This window comes from Pomacea canaliculata, linkage group LG5 (genome assembly GCF_003073045.1).
Source record: "Pomacea canaliculata isolate SZHN2017 linkage group LG5, ASM307304v1, whole genome shotgun sequence".
In the NCBI taxonomy this organism is placed as follows: Eukaryota; Metazoa; Mollusca; class Gastropoda; order Architaenioglossa; family Ampullariidae; genus Pomacea; species Pomacea canaliculata.
In genome coordinates, this window is record NC_037594.1 from 23,612,469 (window position 1) to 23,625,012 (window position 12,544).

Below are 12,544 nucleotides of genomic sequence, written 5' to 3' on the forward strand. Positions count from 1 at the left end.
TCCAAAAAGCACCAAACAAAAAAATCATTCCGCTGATTCATTGTCGTTACACCGTTTGAAAGGGCGACAACTTTGAATGACAGTGTAAACCCGGAAATGACGTATCGTGTTGCCAATCGCTGAGCTTACTGCATATCCTTGAAGACTGTCGCATCATCTGACATTTACGCATCAGAATCAAGAAAACGCTCAGATATGGAGATATCACTTTATAGGATTTTCATTCTTTTCATATTAATAACAGCTGTTTGCATGAGTAACGTGACAGACGTGGCGAGTACAACAGAAGTATTAACAAGTACACCCACTTCTCAGAAGCCCGTCATCACGACCGCAACTCCCACTTCGACAACAACCCTTACACCTGAGGAACGTGAGTGTACTGAGACAGTGAAGTAAAAATTACTTGTCGGAAGATCCCAGGATGCCATGTCATTTATTTTTAATTAACCAAAAAGAAAAAAAGAGACTTGAATTAGGGTTCATGCAGAATTATGTTAGGGTTCGGATTCGGGTAAGAGGTTGAGATTTTTTTCGGTTTCAGCATGTACATCATTGTGTCCATACCGACCTCTGTCAATGCATGTTCGTTCCTCCTAAGTGGTTTTTTCACTAGTAATATTTCTTTCTTTCATGTCTTTAGAATTTTATTAGGACTACTGTTTTTTTTCCCGTATATTGTGTGCAGTCATAATTTAATTGTTAAATGAGTGATAAATGCATTACAGAATTACTAGTTTTAACTTATATTTGTTCTTCTAGTTTGTGGTAAGCACAACACGTCTTGTGATGATTGCCTGGGAGTGTCTGGTGCAAAGGTAAACTATGAACAGTTAACACTTTAATTTGGAACTAATAAAAAAATTAATTGGAATCTGAAAAATCTACAAACAAGCCACGTGGCTGTTTAAGCTGCTGGGTTTAAAGCTGGGGTGGGGGTGGGGGAGAAAATCACTGAATATAGTCCAAAATTTACGGTATTTTTTTTTTCCAATAGAAACATCAACAGTACCATTACACACTCTTATGCACTACAAAGATCAGCAGAAATATACAATCATAATTCATTTACAGATACATGTATTCATGGGGTTTTCAAATTTAAATAGTTTTGAGTATTCCTTTGTAAGGTGTACATGTTCACGTAATGTTTGCTCTTAATTATTATGAAGTTTCATCTTTTTATGAACTGTATATTAATTTAAATCAATGTGTTACTGATGGTAATATTTTACTACCAGTTCTTAATTTTACAGTTATTTCATAACCTTTACGAAAGCTAAAGTAGACAAGTTTTATGATCATCTACTTCTATATCACTGTAGAACATTACCAATTATTTATAAAATTATATGACATCTGATTAATATTGAAACAGTTTCTTTGAAATGTGTTTATTTGACATTTTTAAGAATCATAGATTGGTTTTACATTAATATTTAAGACAGACTGGCTGAATATAATGATTAAGACAATTTTTAACCCCATGATGTTTGATTAATAATTTTTATTAATAGTATAAGACAGAGAAGATTGTATTTTCAAATATATAATATGATATATCACTCACTGTGGACAGAAAAAATTACAGCCCATACCATAGTTTTTCAAATGATTTGTGCGTGCTGGAGCAACTTCTTGCTACATCTTTCATCTAATCTGGAATTCTCTAGACAAGAATTTCGCATGTTATATCGCTTTGGTCCATGTCTATCTGCGTGTCTTTTTTCTGAAAGTGCCATGAGCCTGTCAAAGGACCAGGATATGGTACTATACAAGTTCACTGTATTATGTGTGCAGTTTTCAAATGTTACATTTAAGTTGATACTTATAATCTATGTCAGCATATTTAACACCATGACTTACTTTTCATCTTGAGAGGTTTAGGGAAAAATATGAATTTGTCAATAGTGCCTTTGGTGCAAATCAGACAGCAGTTGCAAGCCATACCCTTACAGCAAGGTTTTGCCAAGTGCCCATGAATGTGCTTTAAGTGAGGCCCGCTGGGGTGTCTGCTGGTGTAAGTTAATTTTCTTTGAATTTTCTTTCTTAAGAAAAAATATCAAATACCAACTGGAGCAATAACAGATAGAAACTTTATCTTCATTGTTTCTTATAATTTTATTTGATAGCATCATTTTAGTCTAGTTTTATTACATTATCTTTTACCTTTTGTGTAGGCTGGAGGTTCATAATGAATTATAGTACATTTTCAGATTCACATTTTTTTAAAACTTTTTTTCCCCACTTAAATATTAAAAAAGTGTACAAGATTTGTTTTGGGGGTTCTTTGATATAGTAAATTACTGTTAAGTGAATATCATTTTAATTTGTGGTACTTTTCAGTGAATTTTGAAGCACTGATCATTGCTGTCAGTGTTATTGGTGGTGTCATCGTTCTTACTATCACATGCTGCTGTATCTATTGCTGCTGCTGCCGTGGTAATAACCAGAAGAAGTAAGATGAACAAGTACTTTTAGTAACTTTAATATTTTTTTCCCTTGTTTGAACATGGTAGTGAAGCTAATCACCTCTCTTAGTTCCTAAGAACACGAACAGAGTATGGACAGTATACGAGGGACAGGAAAACAAAAAAGTAAACTATATGAAGTATTAAAGAAAAACAACAGTACTAATGAAGAATAACATCAATATGGAAAACACAAAGAAGAACCAAATAAAAAGAACAAGAACTGAGGGTAACATGATATAGAAAAACGAAAGGGTGTGAAAAAGCACTAGCATTGTGTGTAAGGGTGTTCAAGAGTAATATTTACAGAAGAGGTGCATTTTCGGTGCAAGTTTAAAGGATTCAGTAGTGGGTTGGTGGCGGATATGGAAAGGGAGAGAGTTCCAATGTTTCACTGTAGACTAACTTAACATCCTGTGTCATATGTTCTGGAGACAGGAAGAGTAAGAAGACGATCATCAGATGAAGAGTGGATTTGTCTAGCTGGCAGTACAGCATACAGTGACCAGTTTTTCTAGCTGATGCTTAGTCCCTCATACTCCCCCTTTTATGAGCCCTAGACAATGAGTTTTGGTGCACATTTGTGTGGCCTAACCTAAAACATAGTTTACAAATATTTTCATGTTTTATGTGGGCTAAGGTTCTGAATAAAGTTGTTGAATGCTGAAGGACATATAAGATGTGATAATGTTAGAATTTGTTACCTTTAGGAGGAGTGGTATGTATATCAGCAATTACAGCCAGAACAGAATAACTGATTATTATTAATAGAGTTCGCTGACTTGATATTAGTATGAACAAGATAACGATGACAGACTCATACAACACATGCAAATGCCTAGGAGTTCCTTCTTCAGTATATAAATGTTGCTAACAGTTGGAATTGTAATGGTCATGTATACTTGTATAGTGTCTGTGAGTTAGCCCTTCCATAATGACCTAGCAGTATTTGACATGACATTGGGTGAGATGATAAACTTAAAATTCTAATGCTTCACTATGGTTCTGGAAACACGTGGACACTTTGATTGTCACTAGAAGCTGTTAACTCTTGTTTCCTTTGACAGATATGACAAAGATCAACACGATTCGATGAACAAAAATTGGAGCGCAAGGCAAAGCAAGATGAGCGAAGAGCTGAAAGACAGAGTCGGCTTGATGAGATCAGACGCAAATATGGTAAGTTTTCACATCCTGCATGTGTGCATACATACATGCACTTGCATATGTGTTGCATTAATGTATATTTTGACAAAAGAGGATGAGAGACAAGTAAATTATATTCAGATAATGCAGGCAGAGATAGAGTATGGGCAGGGCCAGCACAAGGCTGTGCTGCGCCTAAGCAACTAAGCAAAACACAAATACTGTGACACCCCACTGCCGCTAAAAAAGTGAACCATTTATCAACAGAAATATTGGAATAGTTATATATTTATGCTTAACTCTATTTTCTGCACTGAAAATTTAAACATTGAACCTAAGCTTACTTATGTGCATGATTGTCATGGTCTTTCTCAGGACTAATCAGATTTGCATTCGTGAGCACATATACAGCCAAAACACTTAGTAGCCATTCGAAAAGCCAAGCAACAACGCCAATCAATCTGTAAACAATTTTTCGATATAGTTCATTTTCTATGTTTCATCATGTAAATTTATCCAAATTCTAAATAAGCCTAGAATATGTAATATTGCATCATATTGCATAATACCATCATGCAAACATCATTCACTCACATAAAAGATTTTATTTAGGATAAATTTTTATTTAGGATCTGGATAAATTTACATGATGAAACATAGAAAATGAACTATATCAAATATCTTCAAAACAAGAGCCAATAAAAAAATTTCATGGTGATATTCGTGGATCAGTACACCAAGATGCTACAAATTAGGACCTTTTTGTAAGTCAGTAATAATTTAAGTATTAATCAGCGTTGTTGATTAGGTTATTGTAAAGTTGTACTGGACTAATTTCTTAAGATAATAAACCCTAAAAAAACTCTTTGAAATGGCAGGCAAGAGAAGCTACTATTCTCAGACACCTTGCAATTTAAATGCATCCTATTTGTAACTGTTGTTCTCTTTACAGGCTTGATGAAGGATGATGCTCCATACCAACGTTTTGATGCTTGAGAAGATTGCTATTTGACCCACAGTGACCTGTGGGTTCTGTCTTCTCCGTTGGCATGCGTCAGCCACAAAGATGACCACTCTGTTTTGGTTTCATCTTCACATTCACTCCTAAAGTCTCTTAATTCCTTTTGTTTCACCTTTTCATTCTCTAACCAACCTTCTTCTGCCCTACAACCATCAATCTTCAGCTGATTCATGATAACAAATGTATTGCTCATTCTTTTGTCCCACCATGCTAAAAGTTTTATGGTGATAATACAAAGATACAAAAATGGTTGCTGAGATTTTTACAATCAGTTGGTACGCAATTACACATATTTTATATCTTAACTTGAATCATTCTCTGTATCTTTTCCTCTGATCCATTTTATGTATTTTGTGACAGACAAAACTAAGATTTTGTACAGACTCAGACTCCCAAGCCCTATTCTACTTGGTGCAACAATACATACTTCCACCCTTTATGGTCACATTATTCTATCTATTGATATGATTATTATTTTTGCCTAGTTAACTGATTGTATTTTAAAAGTAATTTAATATGTTCAGGCATTATTTTTTTCCAACAATGAATTTTATTATCTGGGTGTGAATGGGTACAAAACCTAGGATATTATTAGAAATAATGGTTTTGGTCACCAGTTTGAATGAGCAAAAAAAGAACAAGGTTGATTATAAAATGAGTGTAAAATATGACATGGTTTCAGAAAATGATGACACATTGATTTGATGTGTGCTTGTAGTTTTTATTTTTGAATGGGATATCAGTTTTTGGAAATACTCTTGCTTTTCATCTTTAAAAAAGTAACAATTTACAGATTTTTCATTTATTGCCTGACCAACCAAAGTTTAAACTAAAATTTTTATGCCAAAATTACTGAGGGCATGTTAATGGTAAATATTTTAATGTATAGTATCATATTAGTGCTTACAAGTTATTGACAGATGGGCTAGTGGTATTCATGACAAATATTTCTGCACACCAGTCTTGACTGTTTAACCTAGCTGCAGCCATGAAGAGAAAAATGTAATGTTTAACATATCAACCATCTCAGAATTTATATATTAACTGTGTTGTGCTTTGTAAGCTAAGTGTATTGGAATCATGCTGTAATTTGCTTTCAGGTTCTGTGTTACATGTGTTGCAGAACAGTGCTTATGAGTAGCAAGTTCGTAGTTAAAAGACTTTAAGTAGAAATTATTTACAATTTTTATGAAGGAAGACTGAAAGCTAGTCCTCACTTACCATTCCTTAGCACAGTGCAGCCATGCATTACACTACAACTGATTTGTGAATGAATAGCGGCCAGTATTAATGTCTGATTTCTAAAACACTTACAGTATGCATGGTGCAAGAATCATTTCAGAAATGAAGTAAAACTGTAATTTAGTGGATTATCTCTTCCTTTTTTTTTATGCTGCAGACAATGCTAATGGTGTGTCATCATCTAACAGGAAAAGTTATTTTAATTATGTGAACACCTGTTGGACTGAAGGTAACTGCATTCATTCAACAAATCAGAAACAAACAAAAAGAGTGTTTTTGAGCTCCAAATAGAAAAAGAGCTGCATTGTATGCAAATTTTTCAGATGCTGATGGACAGAGTGTTCAACCATTTAAGAAGGCACAACTGATCATCCCTTGATTAATTTTCACTGATTTTTGTCTTTTGTGTGAACATTTTGAAACTTGTATATGACAACAACAGTTATGCTGCCAATTCTCATCAAGTTTCTGATTGCATAAACAATATGTTTGATGAAAGTAAGCATTGCGGTAATGTCCAAATTTTGATCATTCCTGTCTAGAATTTTGCATTCCATTAATATTTACAGGTTTTATCAATTTGACCACAGTATTTCAAAGAGGTGATTTACATAGTTTTGAGCAGATTTTTTGTTTTTAAGATTGTTTCATCAGCTTTAAAAAAAACCCTTTGTGTGTGTGTGTGATATATCAACAGAATAATAACAATAGTTTTTAACATATATATTGCCTTTCTAAAAGTGTGCCTTATTTTCTGCCAACCTCCCCTCCCCCTTTGTGACAATACGCTGATCGAGTACTTTGAGTAATTAGAATTATAGTTTCCACCCCAAATTTGATTCAAAGAAAATTTTGGAGCAGGTTTCAATTAAATTTTGTACATATTGTAAAAATGCAGTCAGAAATTGTCAATACTTGTTAGTTGAATTAATGCATACATGCTAATGGTTCTCGAGGAATAAATATTTTGTCACAAAAAAATGTGTTTCTATTGATGTCATTGCTTCTTTGATTCAGAATGTATGAGTATACATGTATATCACATCCATTTTTTTCAATATTTACTTGAACATAAAGCTAATATTGTGCATGTATGGTAAATATTACAATTCATTTTTTTATCAGAACACACTGAATCAGATGTTTACCAGCATTGTCAGCTATATTTTGACTAAGTCACTTTTACAACCAACCCATAAAACAGAGTTTGTTATTCAAAAAAGACCCAATAATACTTGAAATATAAACCCATAAAGAACAAACTACTGTCAGTCTTAATCATATTATTTACACAATAACAATACAAATATAGTAAAGAAAGATGGGAGATATAAAAGCAAAATGGTGATTCATATCTGGTAAATTACTAGATATGGCACCGTAAGCAAGAATAAAAAAAAAAACAACAAAGTTTGCCAGTACAACCATAGGTTGCATGGTATCTTTACCGCTTTATTTTTTAAGAGCTACTGGTGTAAAATACCTTTAAAACTGCATGTCCAGTGACCAAGAAATGAAAACATCCTGGCTAAAAGGTGTGCTAAATTAACAAACAAACAAAAAATGACTGCAAAGATGTAATAAATGCATAGGCGGCTAAGTGCCCAATGTCTGTGTAAAAACAGTTTATACTAACTAGTGGATTTGGGATGTTTTTATTTGTCTCTACAACAGTCTGTTTTTACTTTTTTTTTTCTGTCCCCACTTAAACCTTAACTCACAGGTACCAACTCTATATGCTTAGCTATTGGTGAATACAGATTGTTACAAAATATATACTTTGGCTTTGTGTCTTCCAGTCTTCAGACAGATACATAAAAATATGTACTGTGGTTTCATGTATTCCAATCTTGAGCCACAGCACATAGTCTGATCTCTGACATATGACTAGAACATGTGTAATTGCAAACAAGTGATACAGAATCAGACAAAAAGTTAAAACTCTGAATAAAGTGTGACAATGAGATCTTCAATTACCCTCCTATCAAAATCACTATGGAATGACTATTCTCAGTGCTATAATCTAAATTAAAATGAATTGTGATTATGACATACAGATGTGTGTTGAAGAGCATCATAAAATAATTTGGAACAAGAACAGTGTTTTTCAAACACTGCTAACAGGTGCATTATCATTCTTTGTTTTCTGTCAAATGAAAAAAGTTGAATTCTTACATCTTATAACAAGTTGGCAATGGAACTAAGTTGGAACATGATCACTTTAGCACACTGGTGATAAGCAACTCAAGCATCATTTCCATCTAAAGCACTGAAATGTATATCTCTTATATTTTAGGCTCGACAGTGACATGAGTTATAGCATTCGATGAATAGATTTATGATCCATCAGTGGCTTGAGATTATGCAAGCTCTCCCACCATGTGTACAAAAAAGTTGATGCTATCAGTTTAAACCATGGTGTTAGCAAAACACCTTCTTTATCAGCATGTTCTGAAATAAAATAAAATTATAGTATAATGCTTCACACAGAAAAGCAGATGCTAATTGGTTTCAATATTTTATTTAAATAATTTCATTTTCATGTGGCCTATCACAAAATTGTGTTAAAATCTACTTTTTAAAAGCACTGATATGAATATAAAAAGGAAAAATGTATACACCACAAATGATAATTGTTTCTGTTATCATTTACTGTTTGGCCTAAAGGGAATAAACTGTATAGATAGTTCCTTCACTTTGTAACCCATCATTAATCCACCTTGCCTTTGACAGTATTTTATGCTTGAAATCTTTAGAACTCAAACCTAAAACTAACTCAGCCAAACACGAAAATAAACAATGCATGAATGATTACAACATTAACTATATTCTGAAGACAATGATAATATAATGCACAATATACAGCAGAAACTTTTCAAAAATAAAACTTACCAATTAGCTGCCTCAACTTATCTTTGGTTATAAAGCGATAGCTCTTCACTTCATTTGGATTTGGTTTCACAAGGACATCTTTCTGAATGAAGAGAATATAGTCTATTTCATGCTCTCCAAACTTCCCATCATTAGGCACATTATCTGCCCTGTAGTGTATCCGTGTGATATAGTGGAAGCTGTCCAAAGGTATCTAAAAAGGAAGAAAAAGGGTCTGCACATACAAACTGCCAGTTCCTTCACACTGAAATAAAACTGGGGGAAAACACGATGTATCTGACTGTAAACATTCTGAATTTTTTTGTCTACACAGTTGTTTAGCTTATATCCTATTAAAGCCATAATATTTCAAGGCATGCAAAATTATGTAATGGACATTATGTAGGAGACTGATCACATCTTTCTTTTCTCTTTTCCTACAGTCACATTCAAGTAGTTCATTTGCCATTTATCATATACTCTATACTGGCATCTTTGTAGATTGTTTCTGGACAGTTGTTATTTTCTTTAAGAATGTTTCCATTCTTGAAGTTCCTGTATTGATGGAACAGCTAAATGAAACAATCCATGTGTAAATGTTTTTGAAGTTTTAAGTACAATGCCTTATATCTATATATATGTAAAGTTTAGGAAATAAATGAAAAACACTTTTGACAAAAATATATACATATCTAGAGCTTCATGGGACTTCTGGCGATGTCTTACCTGTTCAGCTTCTATGCCAAGCTCATGCTTAAGTTTGCGCTGAGCAGCTCTTAATACCCCAATGGCATTGTTCTCCTCTTTCTCTGATTCAGTATTCAGAGGATGGCTGCAGCAGGAGTTTGTAAAATGTCCTGTTACCAAAAAGAAAAAAACAATCCAAAAGAAAAGTTCACTATAGAACAATATGCATTCAGCTCTTAGGCTATGACTGAAACTTAAAGTTGCATAATTAATTTATTAAATAGAGAAGGGTTTGACAATACATGCATAAGCACTATATGTTTATCAGATTGTAACCAAATATTGTAGGTGACAGCAAGAGGGGAAAAGAATGTTGAACCAGCAGAAGTGCTGCATTGTTAACAAAGTGAACATAATGATATAATCATTCAGTTCACACATAACAACTTATACTCTTCATCTCTGTTATCACTTACCAGGAAATGTTATTTTAGCATCTGACCTCTGCTGTAACAACAGCTCTCCTTCTGTGTTGAACAAAAATACACTAAAAGCACGATGCAGCATACCTGAAATTGAAGCATATATCTAAGAAATGAAGCTACAAATAACAAGATTCTCCATATATATATATTTTAATATAACAAATGAAAATATGCATTGCATCTCTCTTTTTTAGACACATTAATTTTTCTACTGCTTCTTCCTAACATTTCAATCTTGCTTCTTTAATGTAAACATAATCAGGGCTGCCAAGAGCCAGCATGGGCCCTGGGGTAGGCGATATCTCCAGGCCCCTTGTAATTTAATAGTAAATTATTTTCCCAGTATATAATAACATTCCCAAAGTTCGATTGTCAATATCTACAATATCATTCAGTAACATAATATAGAATGCAAACATTAAGAAAAGTGCACTACACTAATTGAGCATAAAGTTGTTTACACCTGAGTGATTAGTAAATGAGGAAAAAATGACATTAAAGGATTAATAAAGTTGTAGTTCCCATCACATGGCAAAAAATTCCCAGACTGAGGATTGCTACGTCAACCTTTCTTTAAAAGAAAAGGGAAAAAAAAATCCACTGGCCCAGCCTCTTTCACAGCTGTGGGCCCAGGTACACCAGACCCTCGATCCTGTCCCCCCCACCCTCTCATCAGGCCTCAACATGATCTATAAGTTATACATACATTTGTTGATATGTGTTGTGTTCTTGTAGTACACCAGATTATTTCATATACATATATAGGTGTATATATGCACACATCCCATAAAGCCAATACAGTGAGGACTGGCTGTCCTAGGTTAAGATTTTGTTTCAGACATGCTGTTCTTTCTCTGCATGGAGCATATGTTTTCATGGTTGGCTAATTTGCTGTGATATATAGCCTTAGTTGCTGGCTTGGCATAATACACAATTTCCTCCCTCATAAACTATGGTTTTTAAATATTACTTCTGTCTGTTTACACTTACTTAAGCTTTCATTAATTGCCAATTATTTAATCTGTGGATCAGAGCCTGAATGTGTAATTGTGTATCACAGCAAATTATTATTTGCCAGTATTCAATAAACCTCCCCACTTTAAATGTCGTGAATATCTTAAAATCTTGCATACCTTTGTTAATATTTTCCAGCAAGTGGCACTCTTTTTTGGAGGCACTGCCTTTGTTCCTGTCATCTTCATCAATCAAGATGCACTCCTCTTTCATCAATTCTATTTGTGTTTCGTCGTGTCCATTAAAAATATCCTCACCTAGCATTGCTCAATGATTTAAAATGAAAGGTCTGCAAAGAAAATTGGTAAAATGTCAATGCATGGGAAAATGTGGCATTCGGTTAAGCAGCCCCATTTACGGCTCACGATAATTTAAATTATAAAAAATTAATAAAAGAAATGTAAAACAACAATAGTTCTTCCTTCGCGCTTGTCTAGTGCTAAATACTGCCGACAAGATTGAACCAAAAAGGTATCCTCTTTGAACTTTAAGCGACATTACTTGATCGATCACGAATAATTATCCCAAAGTTTATCTTTACTGGCAATACATAAAATAAACGTCGTTGTTTTCAAACCTTCGTTAAGAAAATCGTGTGGAAAACCCAAGCTGCAAGGATTATGCTGTTCGTTCGAGTCCAGAGGCTGTGCTCGTAGCAGACGGCAGAAATGCTAAAAAGCTCGGACCATCTGCATCGCGTGATCTTGGTCAGAATCGTCCGATACCGTACGTCATGTAACCGTTAGTTTCTTTTGTGCGTGCAACATTTGCCAACTAAAGCTGGAGTGTATGGTTTTTCTGTAGATGTTGTGTTGGTCTTGTTTTAACGTTCGAAAGGTTTTCAGAGCTGCGTTACAATCATCGTCTATAACGCTAACCGAGAAGACAGTCTAGGCATAGACTTTCGATGTGATCCGTGGGTCTAGGACTTGCAGTTTGCATACCATAATTTCCTTCTAAGTATAATCTTTGACCTGAGGAAACATAAATTGCTTTAAATATCTTGGAATGACACCGTGGTGATTCGGTGATTTTGTACGCTGACACGAAATGCAGACCGTACGGTTAAACCACAATAATAAACAGATCGTTCGATTACGGACGTGTATATATTATAATACAGGCTCGTGGTTCGATCCAAGTACTTTTTGATTTGTTACACCTGTAGCAAAACGTCGCTGCACAAATGGAAGTTTTTCAAATAATATGACAAGGCTGCTGGTTTTAGTTGTTGCTGCTTGATCAAATACCTTTTATTATAACACAGTTTAAACGCGCGTTTCCCTCACTATGGATCACTTACAATAATAAGGAGCAACAATGTAAAAGTACATAAATGACAAATCAAAAACAGTATTTTATTTATCTCAAATTGTAAAATATATCTGATTTTGGGTGATGGGGCAAGGAAAAGATATAAAACTTTTTAGACATTGCTGGAATCCCTTAAATTCATTATCAATATTATGCACTGTGGCAGAGAATACCACTTTGATCAGAAGAAAACGAGGAACAATCAATCTTTTTGAGTCATCTGTGGATGATTAATCACCAAGTTTATATCCATCTCTTCCACAGTATATGAGTATTATAGGATGCAGTGAATT

General features: G+C 34.0%; 2 protein-coding genes across 2 annotated transcripts; one reads left to right on the forward strand and one right to left on the reverse strand.

Moving 5' to 3' along the window:
• The first annotated feature begins 82 nt into the window (after positions 1 to 82).
• Positions 83 to 6,861, forward strand: LOC112563681 (pituitary tumor-transforming gene 1 protein-interacting protein-like). Its single transcript, XM_025237917.1, is given in 7 exon segments — positions 83 to 373; positions 763 to 818; positions 1,912 to 2,020; positions 2,347 to 2,458; positions 3,539 to 3,560; positions 3,563 to 3,650; positions 4,570 to 6,861. Coding segments are annotated over 7 exon segments (552 nt in total). The 5' UTR covers positions 83 to 252; the 3' UTR covers positions 4,614 to 6,861.
• A 430-nt stretch (positions 6,862 to 7,291) lies between these two features.
• LOC112563677 (isopentenyl-diphosphate Delta-isomerase 1-like) lies at positions 7,292 to 12,331 on the reverse strand. The gene is made up of 6 exons (XM_025237910.1): positions 11,515 to 12,331; positions 11,057 to 11,226; positions 9,915 to 10,007; positions 9,478 to 9,608; positions 8,773 to 8,965; positions 7,292 to 8,331 (listed from the first exon to the last, which is right to left on the reverse strand). Exons 2-6 carry the CDS (start codon positions 11,199 to 11,201, stop codon positions 8,195 to 8,197), a joined length of 699 nt encoding a protein of 232 aa, XP_025093695.1. The 5' UTR covers positions 11,202 to 11,226; positions 11,515 to 12,331; the 3' UTR covers positions 7,292 to 8,194.
• Between the last annotated feature and the right edge of the window lie 213 nt (positions 12,332 to 12,544).

What these genes read in the sequence shown, in the direction of transcription:
- LOC112563677 (XM_025237910.1), bottom strand. Translation starts at nt 11,201, where the DNA reads ATGCTAGGTGAGGATATTTTTAATGGACACGACGAAACACAAATAGAA. An exon ending in GCTGGAAAATATTAACAAAG is followed by an intron (nt 10,008 to 11,056) that starts GTATGCAAGATT and finishes CTTCAATTTCAG; the next exon opens with GTATGCTGCATCGTGCTTTT. An exon ending in TAAGTTGAGGCAGCTAATTG is followed by an intron (nt 8,332 to 8,772) that starts GTAAGTTTTATT and finishes ATTTTATTTCAG; the next exon opens with AACATGCTGATAAAGAAGGT.